Source organism: Taudactylus pleione, unplaced genomic scaffold (assembly GCF_031769625.1).
Source record: "Taudactylus pleione unplaced genomic scaffold, aTauple2 ptg000079l, whole genome shotgun sequence".
Lineage (NCBI taxonomy): Eukaryota > Metazoa > Chordata > Amphibia > Anura > Myobatrachidae > Taudactylus > Taudactylus pleione.
Window position 1 is genome coordinate 2,041,888 of NW_028284481.1, and position 24,822 is coordinate 2,066,709.

At 48.2% G+C, this 24,822-nt stretch overlaps 1 protein-coding gene and 6 non-coding genes across 7 annotated transcripts in view; all 7 read left to right on the forward strand.

Annotated features, from left to right (window-relative positions):
* Positions 1-18,991, forward strand: part of WDR43 (WD repeat domain 43) — a 30,522-nt gene extending 11,531 nt beyond the window's left edge. Inside the window, exons 3-18 of the mRNA XM_088467950.1 lie at positions 3,063-3,184; positions 4,209-4,329; positions 4,783-4,922; positions 5,543-5,645; positions 6,840-6,904; positions 9,081-9,252; positions 10,374-10,460; positions 10,863-10,994; positions 11,993-12,130; positions 12,235-12,321; positions 12,708-12,739; positions 14,185-14,248; positions 14,360-14,473; positions 14,678-14,744; positions 15,938-15,987; positions 17,869-18,991. Of these exons, the coding sequence (XP_088324076.1) occupies positions 3,063-3,184; positions 4,209-4,329; positions 4,783-4,922; positions 5,543-5,645; positions 6,840-6,904; positions 9,081-9,252; positions 10,374-10,460; positions 10,863-10,994; positions 11,993-12,130; positions 12,235-12,321; positions 12,708-12,739; positions 14,185-14,248; positions 14,360-14,473; positions 14,678-14,744; positions 15,938-15,987; positions 17,869-18,000 (1,626 nt within the window). The 3' untranslated portion in view covers positions 18,001-18,991. The remainder of the gene's footprint in view (positions 1-3,062; positions 3,185-4,208; positions 4,330-4,782; positions 4,923-5,542; positions 5,646-6,839; positions 6,905-9,080; positions 9,253-10,373; positions 10,461-10,862; positions 10,995-11,992; positions 12,131-12,234; positions 12,322-12,707; positions 12,740-14,184; positions 14,249-14,359; positions 14,474-14,677; positions 14,745-15,937; positions 15,988-17,868) is intronic.
* Positions 3,702-3,775, forward strand: LOC148532320 (small nucleolar RNA SNORD53/SNORD92). Its single transcript, XR_015877741.1, has one exon. It is a non-coding gene; the product is annotated as a small nucleolar RNA SNORD53/SNORD92 (small nucleolar RNA).
* LOC148532321 (small nucleolar RNA SNORD53/SNORD92) lies at positions 5,326-5,406 on the forward strand. Its single transcript, XR_015877740.1, has one exon. It is a non-coding gene; the product is annotated as a small nucleolar RNA SNORD53/SNORD92 (small nucleolar RNA).
* LOC148532322 (small nucleolar RNA SNORD53/SNORD92) lies at positions 7,119-7,195 on the forward strand. Its single transcript, XR_015877738.1, has one exon. It is a non-coding gene; the product is annotated as a small nucleolar RNA SNORD53/SNORD92 (small nucleolar RNA).
* Positions 10,667-10,743, forward strand: LOC148532323 (small nucleolar RNA SNORD53/SNORD92). Its single transcript, XR_015877739.1, has one exon. It is a non-coding gene; the product is annotated as a small nucleolar RNA SNORD53/SNORD92 (small nucleolar RNA).
* LOC148532324 (small nucleolar RNA SNORD53/SNORD92) lies at positions 11,213-11,288 on the forward strand. Its single transcript, XR_015877743.1, has one exon. It is a non-coding gene; the product is annotated as a small nucleolar RNA SNORD53/SNORD92 (small nucleolar RNA).
* On the forward strand, positions 12,987-13,062 carry LOC148532325 (small nucleolar RNA SNORD53/SNORD92). The gene has a single exon (XR_015877742.1). It is a non-coding gene; the product is annotated as a small nucleolar RNA SNORD53/SNORD92 (small nucleolar RNA).
* Positions 18,992-24,822: the final 5,831 nt, after the last annotated feature.

The following is a 24,822-nucleotide window of genomic DNA, read 5'->3' on the forward strand; positions in this document are numbered from 1 at the left end:
CAGTTGCCGCCTGTCGGTCCATTCGGCTATGAGGGTTTTGGGCTCCATGGTGTCAACATTCGACATGGTGGAATTTGCCCAGTTCCTTTCCCGGCCTCTGCAGGGGCTGATCCTATCGGAATGGAACGGGTTACCTCACCGGATCCGCTCTCAGTTGCTGGTGTTGTCCCCGGAGGTTCGGCAGTCTTTGGCTTGGTGGCTTCAGACAGCTCATCTGGTCGAGGGGCGTCCCTTTTGGATCCCGGACTGGGTCCTGCTCACGACGGATGCCAGTCTTCGGGGTTGGGGGGCAGTGACCGGCTCGTTGTCACTTCAGGGTCGTTGGTCTGCGGAAGAAGCTCTTCTTCCCATCAACATTCTGGAACTGCGGGCGGTTTATCGGGCCCTGCAGTCGTTCGGTCCCGCTCTTTACGGATGGGCGGTTCAGGTGCAGTCCGACAACGCCACCACGGTGGCGTATATCAACCACCAAGGAGGAACTCGAAGTCGGGCAGCAATGTCGGAGGTGTCTCGCATCCTTGCTTGGGCGGAGTGTCACATTCCAGCGATCTCGGCAGTCTTCATTCCCGGAGTCCTCAATTGGGAGGCGGACTTCCTCAGCCGTCACGACGTGCATCCCGGGGAATGGTCGCTTCACCCAGAGGTGTTTCAGCTACTCGTGGACAGGTCACAATCACAAGTTGCCCGTTTACGGGTCAAGGACAAGAGACGCAGGCGCCAGTCTGGTAGACGCGCTGTCGGTGAAATGGACGTTTCACCTGGCGAATCTGTTTCCTCCGATATCCTTACTTCCTCGGGTTCTGCGGAAATTCAAGCAGGACGGCGGCACGCTCGTGCTGGTTGCTCCGGCGTGGCCCAGACGTCCTTGGTACTCCGATCTGAGGTGTCTCTCCATCGACGCTCCGTAACTTCTTCCTCAGCGTCGGGACCTGTTGTCTCAAGGGCCCTGCCTTTACCCGGATCTGGGTTGGCTGTCTTTGACGGCGTGGCTCTTGAGACAGCCGTCTTGAGGTCTAGGGGTTTCTCCAGTTCGGTTATTGGTACCATGCTCAGGGCACGCAAGCCTGCCTCCGCACGGATTTATCACAGGGTGTGGCGCACTTACTTTCAGTGGTGTGAATCCAGAAACTATGATCCTCAGGTGTTCCGGGTTTCCAGAATCTTGGAGTTCCTTCAATCAGGTTTGGACCTCGGCTTACGCCTGGCCTCTCTGAAGGTTCATGTGTCTGCATTGTCCGTGTGGTTTCAGCGACGGATTGCTACACTACCGGATGTTCACACCTTTTTCCAGGGTGTTCTCAGGATACAGCCTCCCTTCGTGCCTCCTGTGGCTCCTTGGGACTTGGCGGTGGTGCTACGGGTCTTGCAGGGTCATCCTTTTGAGCCTCTTGAGGTGGTGGACCTCAAGTGGCTGACGTTCAAGACCGTTTTTCTCCTAGCAATTGCTTCTGCCAGGAGGGTGTTAGAGTTGGGGGCGCTTTCCTGTCGCCCTCCTTTTCTGATTTTTCATCAGGACAGAGCGGTGCTCCGCACTCGTCCTGAATTTTTGCCCAAAGTGGTCTCGAAGTTCCACATTAATCAGGAACTTGTTGTGCCAGCTTTTCAGTCGCCTGATCTTTCAGCTGGTGAGGCTTCCTTAGATGTAGTCCGGGCACTTAGAATCTATGTGGATCGGACTGCTTCGGTTAGGAAGTCGGATTCTTTGTTTGTCCTCTTCGGTTTTCACAAGAGGGGTTGGCCTGCCAACAAGCAAACGTTAGCCCGTTTGGCGTCGTTCCGTTATTTGTGAGGCTTATGCACAGGAGGGTTTACCTGTGCCAGCCTCTGTTAAGGCTCATTCCACTCGTTCTGTGGGTCCCTCTTGGGCTGCTAGACGTGGCGCCTCCGCTGTTCAGCTGTGTAAGGCGGCTACTTGGTCTTCAATTCAAACGTTTTTGAGGTTCTATGCGTTTGACACCTTCGCCTCTCAGGATGCATCCTTCGGGCGCCGGGTACTCCTTTCAGCACAGGAGCGTCCCCGCCCTTAGTTGAACTGCTTTGGGACATCCCCAAGGTCAACCCTGTGGACCCCCTATGGACCCTGAAGTAGAAAACAAGAGATATGGTAAGAACTTACCTTTGTTATCTCTGTTTCTACGAAGTCCATAGGGTCCACAGGGCGCCCGCCCTGACGCACCTGGCTTCAAATGGGCTGTGTGGCTGGTCACCGGTTTTCCGTCTCCCATTTCTGTGAGTATGGTTTCTTGTGTGTTCCAGTCTTCCTTCTCTCTGTTTAGTCTCCTCCTCCGGCCTTAGCTGCTTACCAACTGAGGTGCCTGTGGCCGGGGCGGGGTATAGAGGAGGACGGACCCAAGTGCATCCTGGGAGCAGCAGAGCTTTAACTGCGTGGTGCCCATGGATCCAGATCCAGCTATACCCAAAGGTCAACCCTGTGGACCCTATGGACTTCGTAGAAACAGAGATAACAAAGGTAAGTTCTTACCATATCTCTTGTTTTTTAACCAACTCTGCTTAAGCATGGATATCCTTAAAATCTGTACTGTTAAAATGCCTTAAGGACAGTGTTTGGAAAGCCCTGTTTTATAACATTCAACAGCCTGGTATCTGATGGGCAAAGTTTTAGACATTTTGAAAGAGGCTTAGAGCTTTTCTTGGTCTGCGGTGGTGAGGTTGTTGGCACCTTGAAAATGTTGACCTATGAAATGTCGGCATTGCCAAAATGCTGACGTTAGAGATACTTACCTTAAAGATGGTGTCGACATTCTGACCATGTCGACATGCTGAATGTCGAACTCTTATACCAAAAACCCTTTTCTCTCCCCATGCAGAGGTGAAAAGAGGAGGGTATGGTCCTGCCGAAGCTGCCGTCTGTTTGGGAGTGGCTTAAACCTAATCACATGCCAGCTTCTGAGGCCTCGCTTTTGGCACAGCTGGCAGGGTGGAGGAATGCGTCTAATGCTAACGCAGTTTATACTTATCCTTTGATTGAAAAGTCCTGTCTGAGCTGCACAATAATTTCATAGTATGTGTAAGGATTAATTCGTTGCTCAATATATTGATAGGTTGGCGGCCATGACAACAGAGTAAACTGCATCCGGTGGCATCAGGACAACGGTTGTTTGTACAGTTGTGCAGAAGACAAATATATTGTGGAATGGAACACACAGACATACAAAGTAAAATGGTGAGTGCCTCACAGGTTAGTCTGTCTCCCATCGGGATGTGGTCATAATACCGACAGTCGGGATTCCGGCGCCAGAAGCCTGGCAGATTACCGACGGTAAGTACTAGGGGGAGGGGTAGGCACAAGGGGAAGGGTTTGGTTTAGGGTGCAGATGGGGGGGATGTTAGGTTTAGGAAGTGGGGGGAGAGAGGGGGCTGGGGAGGATACTGACTGACAGGTGTCGTTATCCTAACCCTGTCAGGATGCCGGCGTCGAGATTCTGTCTGCCGGGGACACGAGCGCCAGCGTCCCGTAACCAACCCCTCCCATGTATGACTGCGGAAAGCAGTCTGTAACCCCACGATGTTAGACTGGATCACGCATGCTTACTAAGCGCTGCTGGGGTAATGTAACATTAAAAATATACCTTGTGTCTAACTGACAGATCGGTAGAACTTCAGTCATTTTTGTCCATTTATTTAAATGCTTTATTGACCTGATGTAAGTTAGTGCATGTGTACCCGTGGTGGGTCAGAGCTTGCTGTGACGATACATGACTTGGTTTGGCTTATGTCTGAGTGCATGTGATGTCATCCTCTCTTGGCTGAGCGAGTGTTCCCCAGCCTGTGGGTGTGTGTGGTCCTCTCTTGGCTGTCTGAGCGAGTGTTCCCCAGCCTGTGGGTGTGTGTGGTCATCTCTTGGCTGTCTGAGCGAGTGTTCCCCAGCCTGTGGGTGTGTGTGGTCCTCTCTTGGCTATCTGAGCGAGTGTTCCCCAGCCTGTGGGGGTGTGTGTGGTCCTCTCTTGGCTATCTGAGCGAGTGTTCCCCAGCCTGGGGGTGTGTGGTCCTCTCTTGGCTATCTGAGCGAGTGTTCCACAGCCTGTGGGGGTGTGTGTGGTCCTCTCTTGGCTATCTGAGCGAGTGTTCCCCAGCCTGGGGGTGTGTGGTCCTCTCTTGGCTGCATGAGCGAGTGTTCCCCAGCCTGTGGGTGTGTGTGGTCCTCTCCTATACAGACTGTTCTCTGACTTTACCTTTTATCCTCACAGCAGATGGAAAGGAGACCAGAGCAGCGTCAGCAGTTTATGTATAAGTCCAGATGGGAAAATGTTGCTGTCTGCGGGGCGGACGATCAAACTGTGGAACCTGGACACCAAAGTAGTCACCAGGGTATGTATTTTCTTCAGGTCACAGTGCAGCATGTATCGGAGGGCCATTGACAGCCGTATCATCTAGACGTATTGAGATATGAACACATAATATACTGTGAAATACTTGGAGGCTTGGTGCATTGGGAAATTGGTGCTCTCCTCCAGGCAAGTCCATGGGAGCATGTATGCCGAACCCCAGGTAAATAACGTTCAGTGACAGGGTCTCACTTGGGATATTCTAACCAAAACTGATCTTAGTTACTCTCTGAGAACCCACCCATAATTTCTGCATTGGTCTAGATGCTAAATACTGCTGACCGTACCAGGAGACGTTGTAGGATTTTATATTTTTATATATATATATTTATAATAAAAATTGTCTTTTTTTTACCGGACCATGCATTGAGTGCTGTGTTGATCGGTTATGGAGTGCTCCTCTAGTTATGTCTAATATGGTATTTTGTCATTTTAGCAATTCACAGGCCATTCGTCAGCTGTCACGTCCCTCGTGTTCATCACAGGTCGGCCATCAGGGGATTCTCCGACATCAGATGACCCGACAGGCTTATATTTCTTGTCTGCCGCGGTAAACGAACGGTTTATCAGTGTGTGGTAAGTGCTGGCTGGGGACTTACCGAAGGGATATTTTCTTCCTCCATAGTAATTGTTGCCAAGGGGTTCTGCTAGATAGCTTTACTGCTGATCCCAAAGTAATAACCTGGTGTGTTCCACCCACGCCACAGCTGTCCCTAGAGTATAACTGGACAGAATGAGGCTTGTCCAGTGATACCCCAACCAGAATTACTGACCTGCTTAACTATTGCCATTTGCGCGTTCGGGGTGGGGGGGGGGGGGGGGGGGGGCTGTGACACAAACTTAACATCTGCAACCATATGTTTTACTTTAAAAGCCTCATATATATGAAACACTTCAGTACAGGGTTCTTGATTCCTCTTGGGAAGATATCTTGCACCCCTGTTCAGTTAGAAGGACACAGTGGGCTTATACATGGTGACTGCTGTGATGATACCAAAAGATGTGGTTTCAACTCACTGAGTTCTGTGAAGACGACATTTCCTTGGCTGTGTCTGAGCTCTCCCAGTGACCCACTTGTGTGTCCAGGACTCTGTCCTTTATTATGGATCTCTGTTCGCATGTCACAGTTGCATATGAAAATCTCTTGCATGGTCGTGTAGTGCCTGTGAATAAAATGTGCGCGTGTGTGTTTTTAGGCAGGTCCGGTCTGAGAAGAGAGAGAAGAGCGCCCTCCTGTCCTTTACTCTCTCCGACGCTCCCGTCTCTGTGGACCTGGCACCATCTGACAGTAAAGATGAGGTAACTACAGGGTTAATGGCTGTCTCACCCTAAATACCACTGAGTAATGCTGGCCACACACATTGCGATATTTTACCCGATCTGGCCGATTCCGACACATTGGAACGACAGATTGAGTAAAATATGGGCAAATCCTGAGTGAATCGTGAGTCCCCACTCACGATCACTATGTGATGCGCGTCCCCGCTGGTTGCACATCGCATCGTCATATCTTCCGTGCAGTAGGGCAGATCTGACAATCTAGGACACGATGCACTGTGACAGTCTGATTGCAGGAGAGATCGTATGAAGATTGGACACCAGATTGTGTGCAGAGCTGCCGGGGAGAGTTTAAAGGGAAATCGTACACATCGGCTGATCGTGTGCACATCGCCATGTGTGTGGCCAGCTTTAGTGTCCTCTGCTTTCGGCCTTACTCGAGCTGCTCCAGGCCATGCAGCCTGTTCCTTTTATGGCTAGATTACTTGGTATTGCCCCACTGAGATGGCATGTATTGGCAAGGTTATGCCAGTATTAAAAATATATATATATATATATATATATATCCCACTGCCATGCTTGCACTGGGCTGGGGAGTTTTGTTTATTTTTTTTCCGAAACCTGTTTCTTTTACACGTGATTTAAACCTTTTTAATATTTGTAGTGTATATTTGGCCATGTGTCAGTGTGACGGCCTCTAGAATGTGCATAGTGTGGATTGACAGTGGATCACTCCCTGTAGCTGCCCTAGTCTCCCTTTACCCCTCCAGCTTTCTGTACCCTGCATATGTTGTGGGCACAGTGCTCTTATTTTCACACATATTTGGACAGTTTCCCCGACTCCTACATTAAATATAATTTTGGCTTATTTTCATTTATAGTAGTGCTGGGACCCCAGTGAGGGGGGAGTTAATTCCAGGCTGTGCCGCGGCGATGTCCGGCAGTGCACTAATCGGCCACTCGGCGGTAGCGCCGACATTGCGTCTGTGAGGTCAGGAGAAAACTGTGATGCCAGAATGCCATGTCGATGCCAATGAATTGTTTTGGAAAGCCCACCCCCAGCCCTTAGCGTCTTATGTTGCATGTTTTGTCTGAGTGTGGGTTTTATACAGGTGTCTCCTAAAACTATATAGGCCTCAGCACATAGCATATTTATCCTTTCCCCAGACTGGTGTGTAGTACAGTGTATGCTGATCTTGTTACTCTCTGTTACAGCCCCTGAAAATGGCCGTTGTGTGTCGGGATGGGCAGTTGCACTTATTTGAACATGTTTTGAATGGGTAAGTTGAGTTACACCATCAGTCGGTATTAGAAGTGCCCGCCCCTGGAACGAGGCTGGTTCCACCCATAGAGTAAACTCTCACTGATCTGTGAATTGGCATGACCGGTCCCTCACCCCTGTGTTCCCAAGCAGCTGCTTTGTGTTATACTGGTTCTTGTTAATGTGCTTGTACGTAAAATCATTATAGCATCATACTTGGAGTACAGAGATGTGGGCTGTGATGATATCAAGAGAATGGTTTCGCATATTCCTGAATTCCGGTGATGTCATCTCTTGGCTGTCTGAGCTCACAGTCTTACACCGGTAGTCCGTACCGTAACTGGCCTGTCCATTGCACCACCTGTCTTTTCATGGCGTTGCAGAACTCCATGTCTACGTGTTTTGGAGGTAACTGGCGGAACATTTAAGTGTTTTACTTAAGAAAATGATTTAAATGAGGCGCAGTATTAGTATTTCATGCGTACATTGGAGGATACTGTAACAGTGATAAATAGAGGTGCACATCTACAAAAAAAAAAAAAAAAAACTGTATTAAATCCGAGCTCCTACCCCTCTCTAGCCCCACAGCAGGGAAGCCCCAGGCTTTTCTAACTGCCCATAGGAGCAGGGTGTTTATCTGTATTGTGGTGCCTATGGCAGCATTCAAATTATTATTTTGTCTTCATTTGATTTTTCCGTGCAACTGATGCATATTGTTGTCTGCTATCTGGGCACACGTGGGCTGGTTCTGGGTTTGGAGCAAAGCCAAAATAAAAAAGGAATGACATGCACGTTGGCACAACCATGTTGCACTGCAAGGGGGACAGATGTGAAATGTGCAGAGCTTTAGATTTGAGGAGCGGGTCCAAACCCAAATCTAAATTGCAGCGTACAAATAAAGCTGCGTAAAATCCCCTTACATTGCAACTCATACTGCCGGCCCCATTCACCCCTTCTGTCTCGACATCGTCCCCATGAAGGCGACGGCCTTTCTGCAAAAGGCTCTAATCCAGAGGCGACACATTAATCTGTCCTCCTCCTCTGCCCACACTGAAAGTCATGAGCAACAGTCTCTGCCAGTCACTTGGGTTTGCAAGCAGCATCCAATGCTGGAGAATGGGTTCAGATGAGGGGTGACTTCAATCAGCTCCCTCACTAGGCACTGACAGGGAGTCGTCAATTGAAGAGCTGTAGCTGAGGAGGTGGTGCATAGTTCCTGTCAGTGTAGCCTAGTCAGTCCTGGGCCTGAGTAGGAGGGTCATAGTTAGTCCTGGGCCTGAGTAGGAGGAGCATAGTTAGTCCTGGGCCTGAGTAGGAGGAGCATAGTTCCTGTCAGTGTAGCCTAGTCAGCGTTGGGCCTGAGTAGGAGGAGCATAGTTCCTGTCAGTGTAGCCTAGTCAGTCCTGGGCCTGAGTAGGAGGAGCATAGTTCCTGTCAGTGTAGCCTAGTCAGTCCTGGGCCTGAGTAGGAGGAGCATAGTTCCTGTCAGTGTAGCCTAGTCAGCGCTGGGCCTGAGTAGGAGCATAGTTCCTGTCCGTGTAGCCTAGTTAGTCCTGGGCCTGAGTAGGAGGAGCATAGTTAGTCCTGGGCCTGAGTAGGAGGAGCATAGTTAGTCCTGGGCCTGAGTAGGAGGAGCATAGTTCCTGTCAGTGTAGCCTAGTCAGCGTTGGGCCTGAGTAGGAGGAGCATAGTTCCTGTCAGTGTAGCCTAGTCAGTCCTGGGCCTGAGTAGGAGGAGCATAGTTCCTGTCAGTGTAGCCTAGTCAGTCCTGGGCCTGAGTAGGAGAAGCATAGTTCCTGTCAGTGTAGCCTAGTCAGCGCTGGGCCTGAGTAGAAGCATAGTTCCTGTCCGTGTAGCCTAGTCAGTCCTGGGCCTGAGTAGGAGGAGCATAGTTAGTCCTGGGCCTGAGTAGGAGGAGCATAGTTAGTCCTGGGCCTGAGTAGGAGGAGCATAGTTCCTGTCAGTGTAGCCTAGTTAGCGCTGGTAGATGGCAGCTTCTTACTAAATGGTCCCTAGCCATGTATGTTGGGATATTTTATACCATAAGCTCCACTGATGCAGGCGTTCACTTTAAATGACTGTTATCTGTACAATACAGTGCTGTGTAATATAGTGACGATATATAAATATCAAAGCATTTTATTTCAACCCAAAGTAGTGATTCTGTGCAACGTAACATTCATCTGTTTCTCTAGGAACTATAAGAAGCCTCTTGCGCCCACTTGTACCGTACAGATGGCAACGTCTGGCAATGACGAAAGCTCCACACCAAAGCCTATTCCCATCCTCTCTGCCGGATTGTGCCCGGACCGACAGACTGTTGTACTCTGCTATGGCAGCACCACATTCCCTGCCATCGAGAAAGTGGTATGTCCTCCACATGTTCCATCGGCTAAACTGCTTTTTATCGCATTCACCAATATGCAGCGGTAATAGTGATTGTAACAGCACTGCGTTGTCACTGATGTATTGTAATGCTGGTTGCATGGAATTATTACCAAAGGGAAGAATGAATATGCTTTCTGCATGAGCGAAGTCTTTGAAGGACTCAACATGATAGGACCTACTTGTGTTTACTGACACTAACGTTGCATGGCCTAAGGCGATTTAATGACTTGCATTTCGTTGTAGCACAGCTGTATTACAATTTCTTACACACACTGCTCCCTTTTTTACAAACTGTTATCAGGACCTTTTTGTTTGTGCTAATCTATATCTCACGTTTCCAGCTGACGACAGTAATTTACACTTTCCCGTGGTCACATTACCGTGATCTGGGAGCTTTCCTAGAATTTGATTTATATTGGTAGCGAGCTAGTAATCGCCATCTGACCGTTTCTGTGATTTGTATAGATTGGGAACAGCAGTGTATGATATTGGGACTGTTCTACATGCTGTTGCCATACTGTGTTAGAAGACAAGCCCGGCTAAGTATCTACAAATGTTGATCTGATTTTCAGGACTGTTAAACCCCCTGTATACAGAAAAAGACTTTTGTAGGGTTCATTGATCTTTTTGATGAACAGCTGTCATGCATTCAGGCGACAATGAGCGTTTGTCATATGGGTCCAATGAATTGGCCATGGTGGGTACTTGAATATAAGCAGGACCACACAGTGAGGAGCCTTTAGAATAACTAGAGCATCTCCCATAATAAAGGACCTTTCTCCCTTCCCGAGATATAAAATACACTTACAGGTTCTCTTTACGTTGTTACTGGTCTCACCTTAAGGCTGTTATACGACACTTGTCCCTTCTCAGCTCTGCATTGATGACTGTTTGTTGTGGTTTAATGCCCCAAAGCTTCAGAAATGAAGACCCCTTTCCTTGACTGTATCTGAGCAGAGCGCCACCTATTGGCCATCCTAATATCTCCGAATGTGGGGGAAACAATCGCTGTACTGGGCAGCACTTAGCAATATGCTGATCTCTAGGGGTGGGACAGAGGCCTCTAGATAACCGCCTGTCTTTGGTTTTTCATTGTGCAGGTGCTGAAGACAGAAGAACCTCACATATGTTTAGTGCGAGACATCCAGAAGACAGTGACCCTCAGGAGAGAGGTTGCGGTAACGAAGGTGAGTGACTTCCGCAGGACCTGGATGTGTCCTATGCAGAAGATAATAGATCCTATAAGTATCCCCATTGTCTGGTCCAGAATTGCTATTTAAGCTTGTGCTGATCTGGAGCTTGGTTAGTAAATTGTGTATAGATATTATAGTATGGATACTACAGTGGGGGAGGTGCAGCACAGGGGACCCCTACAAACAGGGAATTGCAGAGAGGGCTGTGATGATATCAAGAGAACGGTTTTGCATATTCCTGAAATCCAGTGATGATCTCTCTTGGCTGTCTGAGCTTACACTCGTACACGGTGCGGTGGTGTCATGCCTCTCCCCCCTCTGACCTCCCTCACCACAGTATTTACAATTACTATGGCGAAAGTCAGTAATGCAGAGAGACTTCTTTATTCCCAATAGGTAAAAACGCCAGTCGTGAAGGCAGACGCCAAGGTCCTAGTCCCAGGAATCCCAGGTCACAGCGCCGCAGTCGCAGCGGGTTCTTCCAGATCACGGAAGCAGGACGGGAAGCGGAAACCTGGAGGCCAAGAGGTAAGTTCATTTTTATTTGTTACTTCAGAATACATTGGTGCCGGGAGTTGATCGTCCTGTCTTCCCTACGTACACTCCTTACATGTTAGTTATCCTGTCTCTGCTTCTGAGAACAATTACGTTTTTTTTTCCCCTTAATTCCTGATGAAGCTCGTGCCGGCTGTCATTTGGATAATCCTGGGATATGTGTCGTTCCTGATCGTCGTAACCTTTAGCTCCTGCTGTGATGACTTCAGTCTGGTTTCGCTTGTGTCAGATACTTTGTGAAGACACTTCTCTTGGCTGTCTGAGCGGGAATCCGAGCTAGTGTTTGCCACTAAAACCTCATTATTTTAAGTCACCTTGCGGCCTAAGCTATTAGACTTTGCAGCCGGGATGGCCGATCCTGGGATTTTGGCCCAAAATTGGCCAGGATTGATTCCTGGGAGAAGCTTCCAATCAAGGGATTTCGAGATTGCCCATAAATGCTTTTTTTTTTTTAAATGACGGGCAGTGTTCAGCACCTTCAGAGTGCTCAGATGCTGTACAGCTCCCCCTGGCCCCGGCTGAACGCACTGCGCAGCGTGCCGTGATGACGGATGTCAACGCTGTGAAGCCCGATGCTAGCCGCTCCGCCAGCTGGGCTGCCCCCCTCTTCTACTGCCCGCAGTAAGAGCCCTGCTGCCTACGACGAGAGGGCGGCAGGGCTGGGCACAGGGTTTTCGTTTTTTTGCTTTTTTTTTACCAACCTAACCTGGGATTGAGTCGTTTTTATTCCAAACCCACGACCCGGGATTGGCCACCCTAGTCTAGGCTACAGTTCCTCCCGTTCACTTAATTAAACGTGTAAGAAGGAAGATGGGGCAAAATCTTCTGATGTCATTCCATCCATGTGTGTGAGGGGTTGCTGCATTATATGCACCCTGCCTGCTTGGATCCCATGTTATGCTGCTGTTTATATTTAGAAGGGTTTAGCTTGTGCAATGGGGCTTTGTAGTAATCCACCTTCGCTGTTCCAGGTCAGCATTGAGGAAAGACTCGGTGCTATGGACATTGACCTCCCGAAAGTGCCGACTAAAGGTTCCCTGCCGCAGACCGACAACTTCTCGGTGCTCCTCGTGCAGGGTTTGGAAAGTAACGATGCGAGTATCTTAAACGTAAGTGTGGTGTTGGAGACGGGCCGTCCTCTTACCGCCTTGTCCTGTACCGGGTGGTGTAACTCTTTACTGCCTCTAACGCCCGATCGTTACTGTCTTCACAGAAAGTATTCCAGACCAAAAACGACTCTTTAATCAAGAAGACCGTGGCGAGGATACCGGTGTATTCGGTCATACCGCTGGTGCATGAGGTGAGCTGATTAATTATACGTTAATGTACGACAGGGCTAGGGATCTGATCAGTATGGCTGCAGGTACCAGGATGGATTGCGGCCAGGTATTGTCAGAAATAAAGATGATGGGACAAACTTCCAGCAGATCAGAGGGGGTGGAGGCTGCTGTAAAAGTAGTTTTAAAGGTTCCTGATAATAAAGAAAATGTCGACTCGCCTATTTTCTTTTTTTTAAAGGCTGCACCATCATTCACCATAAAGGGGCAGTGTAGCGCTGCTTACAGGTTACTTTAGTAAAGCTGAAAAACTTTTACTTCTAGAATGTTTGCTATGTATTTGAATGTGAACATGAAATAATCCAGTAACTCTCTTCCGATCATGGTTTGTTTTTGTTTTTTTTTCTAGTTAACGAAAAGGTTACAAGGACATCCCTCCAGGTGAGATTATATTGACAATAACTAAATCCACTTGTGCTTTCATTACCTTATTTTGCTTGTCAGTTACCCACGCCCCTTACCCCATTTTTCATTACTTTGTGCGCTCCCTTATGAAATAAGGATCCAGGTTTAAGTGTATTTGCATCGCCTCCTGTGTAACCCCGAAGCACCAGTCATTCAGAGCCCTAACGCCAGTAGCGGCAGGTGTGTTTTTGGTGCCGCCGTCTCCTGGTTGATCCCCCAGTTCCTGCTGTGATGACTTCAGTCTGGTTTCGCTTGTGTCAGACACTTTGTGAAGACACTTCTCTTGGCTGTCTGAGCAGGACATTGGACGCCTTTTGGGTATCGTGCTACCTGGGCCGGCTATGGCCATGACTTGAATAGCGTTGAGTCTCAGTCCTAGCTGGAGCTTTGTAGGTCGGCATTCAGAAGCAAGATCATGATGCAGAGGTTCCCAAACTCTGCCATTACAGTCCAGGTTTTAAGGATATCCATGCTTGAGCCTATATAGTTAAATCAAATTGCCTGAGACGCCAATTTAGTCACCTCTGCTCAAGCATGTATATCCCTAAAACCTGGACTGTAATGGTGGCGTTTGGGAACCTCTGTCATAGTGCAGTCTCTTGCGAGATGGGGCCATCGGATGGATTACATTTGGGTGCCCAACATCGCAGAAGTCGGGTGTTCAGTGGTGGAATCTAGACACACACGGAATCTTCATAAAATTGAATTATTGCATGCTGAGATAAACCATTAAATTAAAGCAGGGGTGGGGAAACTTTTTTTTTCTGCCGAGGGTCATGTTGATACAGATAATATTATTCGCGGGTACAGTGCAGGCCACGCCCCCTCTGTGTGATGTCACCACGATCGCCAGTGATTACAGCAATGCCTGGAGCATCCTGAGGATGCTCCGGGGAGCTGTAAGGGCAGTGGTGTGACCGTCTGAAGCATCCTAAGGAATCTCCAGGCGGCACTGCTGCATAGATTCTGGCTGCAGGGTGCCATTCTAGGCACCCTGCTAGCCAGATGAGGCTAGCAGAAAAAAGGTTCTAGGGCCAGACCAAATGATTCCGAGGGCCTTATACGGCCCCCGGGCCTGAGGTTCCCCATCCCTGGATTAAAGGGAACTGCTCACAGGCCGCTTGGTCTAGAATGATTTCATTTTAATTTGTCAGTGTTGTGCCCAGACCACCCTTACAGTGCATGGTTTCCAGGTCTCCTTACAGAATCGCCAGCAATATAATTGGTACCACCTGTGAATCTTTAAATCTCAGTCAGTAATGACTGCACCAGGTTACTGCAAAGAGATGTGGAAAACATGCACTGTTAGTGACACTGTAGGACGGGATTTGAAGAACACTGCATTTATGCACATGTAGGTGACCTAATTAACTGGTGACTTGCACAAATTCTCCTCTAATCCCTTATTGTGTCTTCTCCAGTGCGATATTGATGGTGCGTTGGATAAAGGCGGTCCTCGTTAATCATGCCTCGTACCTCTCCACTGTAAGTAATGTTCTATTGTTGAATAAGAGCAGATTGCTGCGTTTTCCCCTGGGAGCCTCACTCCCCTATGTGTAACTGGGTCCGTCCTTACCCCGGGTTGTTTTCTTGCAGTTACCAGACTTGGTTCCCCAGCTGGGGTCTCTCTATCAGCTCATGGAGAGCCGAGTAAAGACCCTGCAGAAGATGTCACGCCTAAACGGAAAGCTTTATCTGGTCATCACCCAAGTGAGTATTGGGGAACAGTGGAAGTGGGGTACAGCTTCTTATGGTCTGTCTGACTTTTCAAGTATAGTGCGGGTGACTTAGCCTATCTGTTTCCTTCATACCTTGGAGGCTAAATGAGTTTTCACCTGGGACTAGTGTAATTGGATAGGCACACTGTGTCTACAAAGCCGCAGTTCCATTTCTCTATTTCTTGTTCTCCACTAGGTGGCAGCATCTGAGATCGCACAGAGGGTACAAGGCAATCAGGAGGCCAAACTCGTCTATGAAGAAGGTAAAAATGTGGAGCCCGTTTTATTGAGATTTTTATTCCAGTGTCCCTTTGCCACCAGCAGATAAAACTTGACCAAAACCCTTAAAGTTTAGGATGCATCTATTTAGTCCACAATATATTTTCGTGTCTGGACCAATGATGGATCAGGGCATTCTCAGGGTCTATATAACAGTGTGGGGCTGCAGGTATTGCTTAGGTTTTGAAACTTGAATCTAAACGCAGAGTCATCCAGATCAGTACACCAGCGGGACGTTACACTTAGTTATGCAGACGGCCAGTACTGTGCGTCACTATGGACTACCCAATGGAATGTAATGTTTGTTTAGCCTGAGAGCCTACTTAAGGCCGTATTCAATTAGCGGCGAAAACGGACGCTTTTGCCAAACGGCGATATTTTCGCCAAATAACAGGCGAAACCGCAATTGGAGAAAAGTATTCTCCATTCCAGATAAGGCGAAAAAAAATGCTAAATTCCTATTTTTGGGTAAAAATGTGGGGATTTCTTTCAGAACCCTTTCGACACCCCCCTAATAATACTTTAATGGAAAAAAAAATTGTAACTTGCGCACTTTGGCGAAAAACGACCGCTGAAATTTCTGTACATTTTTTTTTTATCTTCTGTGAAAAATCAGTTTAACGTATTGGGGCTGGTATTTTGGAGCGCCATAAGGATGCGTCAAGTGTTCTAAACATTGCACGGGGCTGGCGCAGGCGTTTTTAGTGGTTATTAAAAAAACGCCTGCGCCAGCCCAGTACGATGTTTAAAACAATTGGCGCATCCTTATGGTCCTCTAAAATACCAGCCCCAATATGGTAAACATTTTCGTAGAAAAAATAAAATTTGACAAATTTCAGCAGTGGTTTTTCGCCAAAGTGCGCAACTTACGATTTTTTTTTTCCGCTAAAGTATCATTAGGGGGGCTGTCCAAAGTGTTCTGTAAGAAATCCCCACATTTTTACCCAAAAATAGAGATTTTGGTAATTTTTTTCGCCTGCCCTAGGCTGAAGAAAAGTTTTCTCCAGTTTTAGGCGAAAAATGGGAATTTTTCGCCGTCGTTGGCGAAATCGGACGTTCTATTTGAATACCCCCCCCTAAGTGTCTTTCTAGATTTATTCTCCGCCATCGTTTGTTAGGATGGGGAATGGGTCTTTCTGATAATGAAATAAAGCCATTGTACATCTTTGTCTTACAGAGTCTTCCGAGGAGGAGTCCGGGGAGGAGGAGCAGAACACAGACTCTGATGTGAGTTATCTTTTACTATTCCTCATACAAGTGGTAGGTTGTTGTGCACAAGTGTCGCCTTCTTGTTTGGGAAATGAAGTATTTGGGCAGGCCAGGATACAGGCTACACCAGTGAGCTCCAGAAACAAGATTTTTCCATTTGAAGGGGGGCGGATTCTTTCTTTAAGGACCAACTTCTGCGCCGCAGTGGTTTCTGATAAGGCAGCGCCTAGCCCATTTGTAGCCGGCTGTCAGCCGTCCTGTTTTACTTCCATCGATGTCCCTTTGCGAACGACAGATGCAGTGTATTATGGTGCATACACACGGTCAGATCTGTCAGATGAACGATTTCAGACAGTATTAAAATTAATCAAATCAACCAAATCTGACTGCAAACACATCAGATGTCAGATATCGTTATCTGACGAGCGGGAACGCGCATCGATCATTGTTGCAGTCACATGTCAGATTTTCTTTCAGATATGAATGATTTTTTAAATTGTTAGTTCAGATCTGACCTTGTGTATGATCCATTACATTCCAACAAAACCACGGGTTTATTATATTTGTCACCGTTCATCATATAGATATGAACATATGTCAACACTGATGAAATGTCGACATACTAAGAATCGTATTCAATTTGAGGCGACAAGCTGGAATTGGCAAAAAAGTTTCGCCGATGACGTAATTTGCCAGGCAGAAAAGTATCGCCGTATTCAATTTGAAAGACATTCCGCCCGGGCGGAAAGTCAATGCAATGTAATAGGCGGAAAAGTTTCGCCTATGAATGGGAGGCGGAAAAAAGTGCAGAATTGGGGTTTTGGGGTACAACGTTGCGGGAACCCCCGTGCAGCCTTCAGACAGCCCCCCAAAGGTAAACTGCGTCAAATTAAAAAAAAAAAAAAAAGAAAACACTTACCCCTAAAAATCACTTTGTATTTGGGGGTGGAAAAAAAAATGTTGGGGGACAAAGTTAAAAACTAGCTAACTACACTCTAGGGGGGGTCCCCAAGTATGGCCCAAGTGTTTTTTTTCATTGCATAGGCTTGCGGCAGGTGGATTTTTCACAATTTTTTCAACTTCACTTTAGCAACTTTAAAATATGCTGACCCCCATTTTCATGTACCCCAAATTTGCTGGGATAAGCTACTTTCTGCAAAAAATTCTCCTGAATACTATTCTGCACCACGTATAGAAAAACGCTATTTAGCAGCTATTGAGCCCGTTTAAAAACACCAAATACCTTCAGCAAGCCAAATCGGGGGGGTACCATAGGGAACCCCCATGTCAGAGCATCTTTTGGGGGGTGTCAGGCTGATTTCCCCAAATCTGACAGTACTTTCCACTTGTTTAAGTTTCGCCAGGTCCCGTTTTCGCCTACTTTTCAATTTGGATTCCGCCTACAAAACACGTGATGTAGGTCAAAAGTTTGGGAGGCGGAAAAGTATCGCGGGTCCGCTCAAATTGAATACTGCTCTAAGTGTCTACAATCGGCAATGCGGTAAATACCCTAAAGCCTAACCTGGAGGCTGCAGCAAATGTTCTGGTGTTTGCAGCTTTAGTCACAGGTATTTGTCCCTATCCCGGCCTAAACATAATGTTTTGCAAAATGTTAGCGTTACACTTGTCAACATATTGCAGGTGGTGACCACATCCCCAGCACCTTGTGTGTGAGTTTACCCCATGCAGTGTCTGTATCCTAGAGAGATAACTATTATGCAGAATATTTACAGAAATAAAAATAGAATTTAATGAATTTAGTGGGGACTCTGTTTAAAAATACTCAAATGTTGTGCCTAATTGGCCCACCGGGCGGCGCTGTTCTGCTCTGTGGTATCGGCAGATACTAGGGTGCAACCTCTCCATGATTTATAACCGACTGAACTTTCCATCTTTCAGGAGAACTGGGAAGAAGGTGAAGAGGAGGCAGAGAGTGAGGAGGACTCTGAGGAATCGGAGGGAGACATGAATGTAGATAAAGTAAATGGGGATTCTGATGCGGATCTTGGGAATGAGAGTGAAGAAGAATAAGAACTTTTTTCCTGTATAGTGCAAGATGGCTCCAAGGTGCCCAACCTTGCCAGTCTGAAAGATGGCGGCTTCATTCGGATGGGGCCATCGTCCAACCAAACAGAATGTGTGAATAACCGTGCCTGCCTTTTGTGAGAACCCCGATCGCGCTCCCTGTTCTCCAGGTCTTCTCAACAACTAGTCGGAAACGTCTAAGGACGTTTGTTATAATCTGGAATATATTGCCACCGGCCGTTGTGTGGTCATTTAAGTTTTATTTTTTTTTTACTTCCCCCCCCCCCCCCCCTCTGGTTTTTACAAAGTTGATTAGCAGGAGAAACGTATGACGTGAGATTTGTACTTACCACTATGCAGTCGGCAAATTAACGCAAATCATCTGAAAATGAAGAACAGTTTTCCAAACATTTCATGTCCGCTGCGGCCGCTCTGACCCGATTGACACAAGCGAGCTGATCAATGTTAATCCGTGAGTCCCGCTCCGCATTTTCCCCATCCTGTGCGGATACGCTGCCTCCCAGTGTATATGTAGGGGGGTCAGACGTCAGTGACTATATAGTCAATTCTATCCCACTGCGGAACAATTTAATTTGTCGTCTAACGCTGATATTTACACAACTTAATTTTTTTATTTTATATTTTTAACATCCGGTCTGTGAACAGACTTCAACTTTACGCTCTTTCTATTTGAGTCTGTAGAGTTTGGATCCGGTCTCTGTATAAAAAAAAAAAAAAAAAACACTTCAAGAAAAAGTGAATTATATATATATATTTTTCCCCCGGACAAATTTTTTTGTTTGTTTTTTTTAATGGTGAAATTCTGCTATAATTTTTTTTTTCATATTTCAAGGCTGAATTTGAACTTTGAGCGCAGGCTGCAGTGCTTTAAATAACCTCCAGTATAATGTACAGTATATTTGTCTATAAATCTGTTAATGGCAAGTTAATATCGCCACCTTTGTAAAGTGAATAAAATATAGTTCTCCTTTGCTCATTGGCAGTACTGTTATATTCTCTTTATACCCGGGTGTATGGTATAAATGTATAGGTGAAAATGGAATTGATCTGGAAACATGAAGAGGACTTTACTAAAGCTCCCTGTGGGAGTCATCGGTGTCTCTCAAATGCTCTTGTAATATATGGACTGATTTTGGCTCTAATATTCTATTGCAACATGTACAAGAGCAAATGAAGCACATCTGCGAGTTACTGTATAGGACAGTGCACACTGTCCAATCATTGTGCCATCTGTTTCTGAAGTGGTCCCTGTCTGGAATTGTGGCCATATAGCACGTTACACCAGGGCGTCATTGCCTAATGTGATCGTTTATGGTTGTCTGTATGGGCCAGGTTTATGCTAGGTTCCTGAGCATGGCTCCATTCAAGTAACTGGTAACCTGAACATTATAGGAAATCTGTACCAGCTACATATACAGTCTCACAGGTCTCCAAAAGTGAGTTTTAATCCACAACTACCCAGCAGAGTAAGCCGGTGAAGGTAGTCACTAGCTGGCTGCGTATTGCTCCATTGTGTGGATTAATATCCGTTTTTCTATTTAATAAAAAATATTTTCTATAAAATTGGATGTTCATGGTCGAATATATTGTAGTTGCATTACATTTTAATATTGTCATTGTCGGTATGTTAGGGTCGTCGCCCAGGCCACGTTTTCCTTCTAAAATATGACTTCAATTTACCTCTTATGGCACAGGCAAGAAAAAAAATTGCTCCCTCCAACACACTAGGAAAAAAAACAGCAAAAAGATCTGAATAGTACATGATCGCTCCCGCGGCTCGTTAATTGTCTTCCATCGCCCGTACTTGCAGGGCAACCTGACTATATTGGCAGGTTCTGCAAGTACGGGGGTGAGGGAGGGTGCCGTCACTGAACAATATTAACGATATTGAGCATACACACTGAATGATATTGTTAATGACATTGAGCACAGCAATGCGGGGGAAACGCTTAAGATGCCACATGAGCATTATTGTTAAGTGTTTGAGCCTTAAGCTCCCCCTTCCCTCCCTTTGCAAGCGCCTGTGAAAATCGATTAAGCTGATCTGAGCAACCTCTAGTTTGTATGACAGGCACATTTATAGCTCTCCTGCTGTTGGATGACTACAAGTCCCAGCTCACGTCTGTATCTGACTTGCTGCACCTGGATTGCTTGAGGTTTAAGGCAGAGGTGCCCAAGCTCCACCATTACAGTCAAGGTTTTAAAGCTATCCATGCTTGAGCACAGGTGACTTATTAGCACCTCAGTCAATGATCTATCCATCTTGGCTTTAGCAGGTATATCCATAAAAGCTGGACTGTAATGGCGGTGTTTGGGAGCCTCTGGCTTAAGGTGTTCCAGAGCATTAAGGGCCACAGCACAGACCTTACAGGCTACAGTTTCTACAGACTGGTTAGAAATTGCCAGGCCCTGATGTAGTGTGAAGGTTTTGAGGTGGGCCTGGATGATGATGATGATGCTGCTGCTTGTTTATGATTGGTGAAAGATGATTTAATGGACAATGTTGCAGTATTTGTCATTGAGACTGGATCACACCAGGCTCCATTTGCGTTCTAAGAACAGGAACGGAGATTAATTCAGATCTGTTCTCAGGAATAGGCCTCACTTGTGTATTGTCTGAACATCACTGGTGTTATGAACGTCTGAAAATCTCCATTGCTGGGTGTTCTATAGTGTAAATCAGCCTTTGTCCAACTCCACTCCCTGGGAAAATATAGGGGTCTCCTAGAGGGTATCCCAGTGACTGCTGTACAATACAGAGTTTATCCTAGATAGAGCCATACAATACAGAGATCATCATACAGACCTATATACAACCCTGCAATACAGCAAGCATTATACAGACTGACATACAATACAGAGAGCATTCTAGTTATATTTCCACACAGCTACTTACCTGCTGAGGTTTGAAGCAGAGACTACTCTCTTTGCTTTAACCACATGTCACCACCTGTCCCATTTGATGGGTGGGTACTGAAAGCTGGGGGTAAAGTTAAGTCCTTGCTCCATCCTTCCCCACACTTCATACTTCTCTTTCTACTTCAGGGTCCATAGGGGGTCCACAGGGTTGACCTTGGGGTATAGCTGGATCTGGATCCACGGGCACCACGCAGTTAAAGCTTTGCTGCTCCCAGGATGCACTTGGGTCCGTCCTCCTCTATACCCCGCCCCGGCCACAGGCACCTCAGTTTTAGTTGGTGCCCGGCCGGAGTCGGGTCACCCTGTCGCAGTGGGGCTGCAGGAGCAGCCCCTAAGCTTTATTTTAAGAGAAATTTTTTATTTTTTTCTACTTTTTTTTACACTTTAGAGCGGCAGCATCAGACTGTCCTTTAGGACGTCCACGCTGCCGCTCCTCCCCGCTGGCGCCGCGACGCCAGTACAGCTCTGGGGATCGCGGCGGGACCCCAGAGCCTGTACTAGCCGGGCTCTGGGGACTCCCTTGACTGCTGCCGGACGCGACGGGGATCAGGTAAGCCGCGGGTCGCCGCGTGCGGCGGCCCGCGGATACTTCAATGCAGTCAGGAGCCTCCGGTCTCTGGGGACAGACCGGAGGCGCTAGCGGCGGCGGCGGGCTCCCCCTCAATTGAGGAATACCCCGCGTGTCCGCTAGACCACCAGGGTATCAGGCTGGTAGCGGGACCGGCAACCCGGGGGTTAATTGCTAGCCAGGGGAGGCAGCCTTCCCTGTCTAGCGGCTCCTCCCCTCAGCTCAGCGCGCCTTTCAACTAGGAGTCTGGCGTCGCTGAGCTGCTCTTATCTCTCGGCCACTCCTCCTCTGAGGTCTCCGGCGGCCATCTTTACTGGCACATCGCAGACTCCCAGGCGGTATCAAGTGGACCGGTCCCCCTGTGTACCTCTCCCCTGCTAAAGGACAGTGTACACAGCGCTATAGCCCTCCCAGACACTGAATCTGGGCGGTTGATTGTAGCGGAAGGTGCAGTGAGTATAACTTTTCTGCATTGTATGTGACTATTGCTAGTGCTGCCTGTCTGTGACTTATTCTCCTTACTGTCAGCTTATAACTATCCCTTTCCTTCTCCTACGGCCCGGCAGGTGTGTGGGGGAAGGGCGTTTTTCTGAGACCCTCACTTATATAAAACACGTATTTGTGGGGTCAGTCACATACTGTTGTGTGCTACACAGTACCATATCTGGGCTGTTGTGTCGCATACTGGTGAGTGCGCGGGTGTTAAAACCGTAATTCCTCTGGTGATACCTATTTCTTGTGATTTACGGTATCATGTCTGATGAGGAGACTGAGCGCTCTGTGGCTCCTGTGCTATTTTCCTGCAGACGTTGTGCTGCTGGAGTTGATGGGGAGGACTTATCTCAGGATGGTCTGTGCGGGCGGTGCCAGCTGGTACCGGACCCCTCCAACCCCCCTGTATCACAGGACCCTCCTTGGGCGATGTTTTCACAGGTGCTGGCGTCTATTGCGGACCGGTTATCGGTCCCATCAGCGGTCCCTTCTAGGGCGTTACCGCAGCCCACCATCCCCCATTCCCCGAGGGTTCCACAAATGTTGCGGTCTTCCCCCGGGGCCCAGACTGTGGGTCTTTACTCGGGACTGCCTGTGTATGTGCAGTCTTCCCCAGGGACGCGTCAGTCTGTAGTGCCTTTGCAGAGTTTTGCTCCGACGGCTCCTCCGCCTTGGGTGGATGTTCTATCCAGCTCCGTACAGAGTCTGGCGGCTTCATCCTCGGCGTTTCAGTCCATGCTGCAAGGTGATGTGCCACCAAGGGTGTCTAAACGTCCGGTTGTGAGTTCACTAGCTGTGCAGTTGTCGGACTCGGAAGTGTCCTCAGATGATGGAGAAATCCATGAGGACTCTGACTCTGATGTCATGGGGCAGGATGTGGAAGCTAAGTCTTCCATTAATGTTCCAGCCTTAGTTAGGGCGGTGCGGGCTATCCTACATGTTGAGGATGATGTCGCCGGCTCCTAGGTCGAAGTTTCCTAATTTTAAAAAGGCCAAGGTGACCTCAACTGTGTTCCCCCTGTCTGATCAATTATCGGATCATATGGCGGCGGCCTGGCAGTTACCTAGTAAGAGGTTCCATCCACAGAAGAGGTTGGCGGCGAACTATCCTTTTCCTGAAGCTCATTGCAGGAAATGGGAAACTCCGCCGGCGGTGGATTCCCACGTTACCCGCTTGATCAAAAGCGCGACGTTGCCATTGCCGTCTATCTCCTCTTTGAAGGATCCCACGGACAGGAAGGTGGAGACTTGTTTAAAGTCCATTTATTCTCTTTCCGGGGCGGTGGCTCGCCCGTCCATGGCTATCTCCTGGGTGGCTAAAGCCATTGAGGCATGGGCCAATGCCTTGGAGGATACCTTTCCTGATGAGGCTCCGGATATCCAGAGAGCGTTAGTGGGACAGATGCGGGATGCAGCTTCCTATATTGGGGAAGCGTCTTTGGATGCCAGCCTGCTCACTTCTAGGGTGTCGGCTGCAGCGGTATCTGCTCGGCGCTCCCTGTGGCTGAGGTCCTGGAGGGCTGATGCAGATTCAAAAAAGGGTCTGGAGACCTTGCCTTTTAATGGTGATTTACTATTTGGTCCGGATTTGGACAGAATAGTGGATACTTTGGCTAAGTCCAAGTCGGCTTTTCTCCCTTCGGCCTCTGCGCCGGCTAAAGTGAGGAGCTCTGCCTTTCGGTCCTTTCGGGTTCAGGGTAAGGCCCAGGGCCAGTCCTTCCCGAGACATTCGGCGACCAAGGCCGCACCCAAGCCCAAGAAGCAGGCATGGAGTGCTCGGCGCCCTTCTTCCAAGCAGGAGGATAAGCCTGCTGCCTGATGGGACGGGCCTCTCTCTGGGGGACCCCAGAGTGGGAGGCCGACTTCTCCAATTCGCCCAGTGTTGGCACAATACCACCACGGATGCCTGGGTTCGAGAAGTAGTCTCTCAGGGGTACGCCCTGTCTTTTCGGTTCAGGCCGCCCCACCAGTTTTTCTGTACGAGTCCTTCTCTGGACAAGACCAAAGCTGGTCAGATTCAGGTAGCTATAGAATCCTTGCTACAAGCAGGGGTCATTGTTCCCGTTCCGCAGTCTCAGCGCGGGACAGGGTACTATTCTACTCTGTTTCTGGTACAGAAACCCAATGGTTCTCATCGCCCTATCCTGAATTTGAAGTCTCTGAACAGATACCTCAGAGTTCCCAGGTTCAGGATGGAAACGTTACGTTCCATCATTCTGGCGATGGAACCCGGGGATTATATGGTCTCCCTCGATATCCAGGACGCCTATCTCCATGTGCCCATAGCACCGGCACATCAGCGGTATCTGAGGTTTGCTATCCTGAACCATCACTACCAATTTCGGGCGTTGCCTTTTGGCCTTTCCACGGCTCCGAGGGTGTTCACCAAGGTGATGGCGGTTATGGCTGCCCACCTTCGGGGTCAGGGTCTACGTCTGTTGCCGTACCTGGACGATCTGCTGCTGGCGAGCTCCCCGGAGGTGCTTCTTCGACATCTCCACCTGACCATTGCTTGTCTTCAAGCACACGGGTGGTTGATAAACTGGAAGAAGTCCTCCCTGATTCCATCACAGCGGATGGTTCATTTGGGAGCCCTGCTGGATTCTCGTCAGCAGCGGATTTTCCTGACTCCAGAGAAGGTCTCCTCCCTGCAGCTGCGGATACACAGTTGCCTGAGCAGTTGCCGCCTGTCGGTCCATTCAGCTATGAGAGTTCTGGGGTCCATGGTGTCGACATTCGACATGGTGGAATTTGCACAGTTCCATTCCCGGCCCCTGCAGGGGCTGATTCTATCGGAATGGAACGGGTTACCTCACCGGATCCGCTCT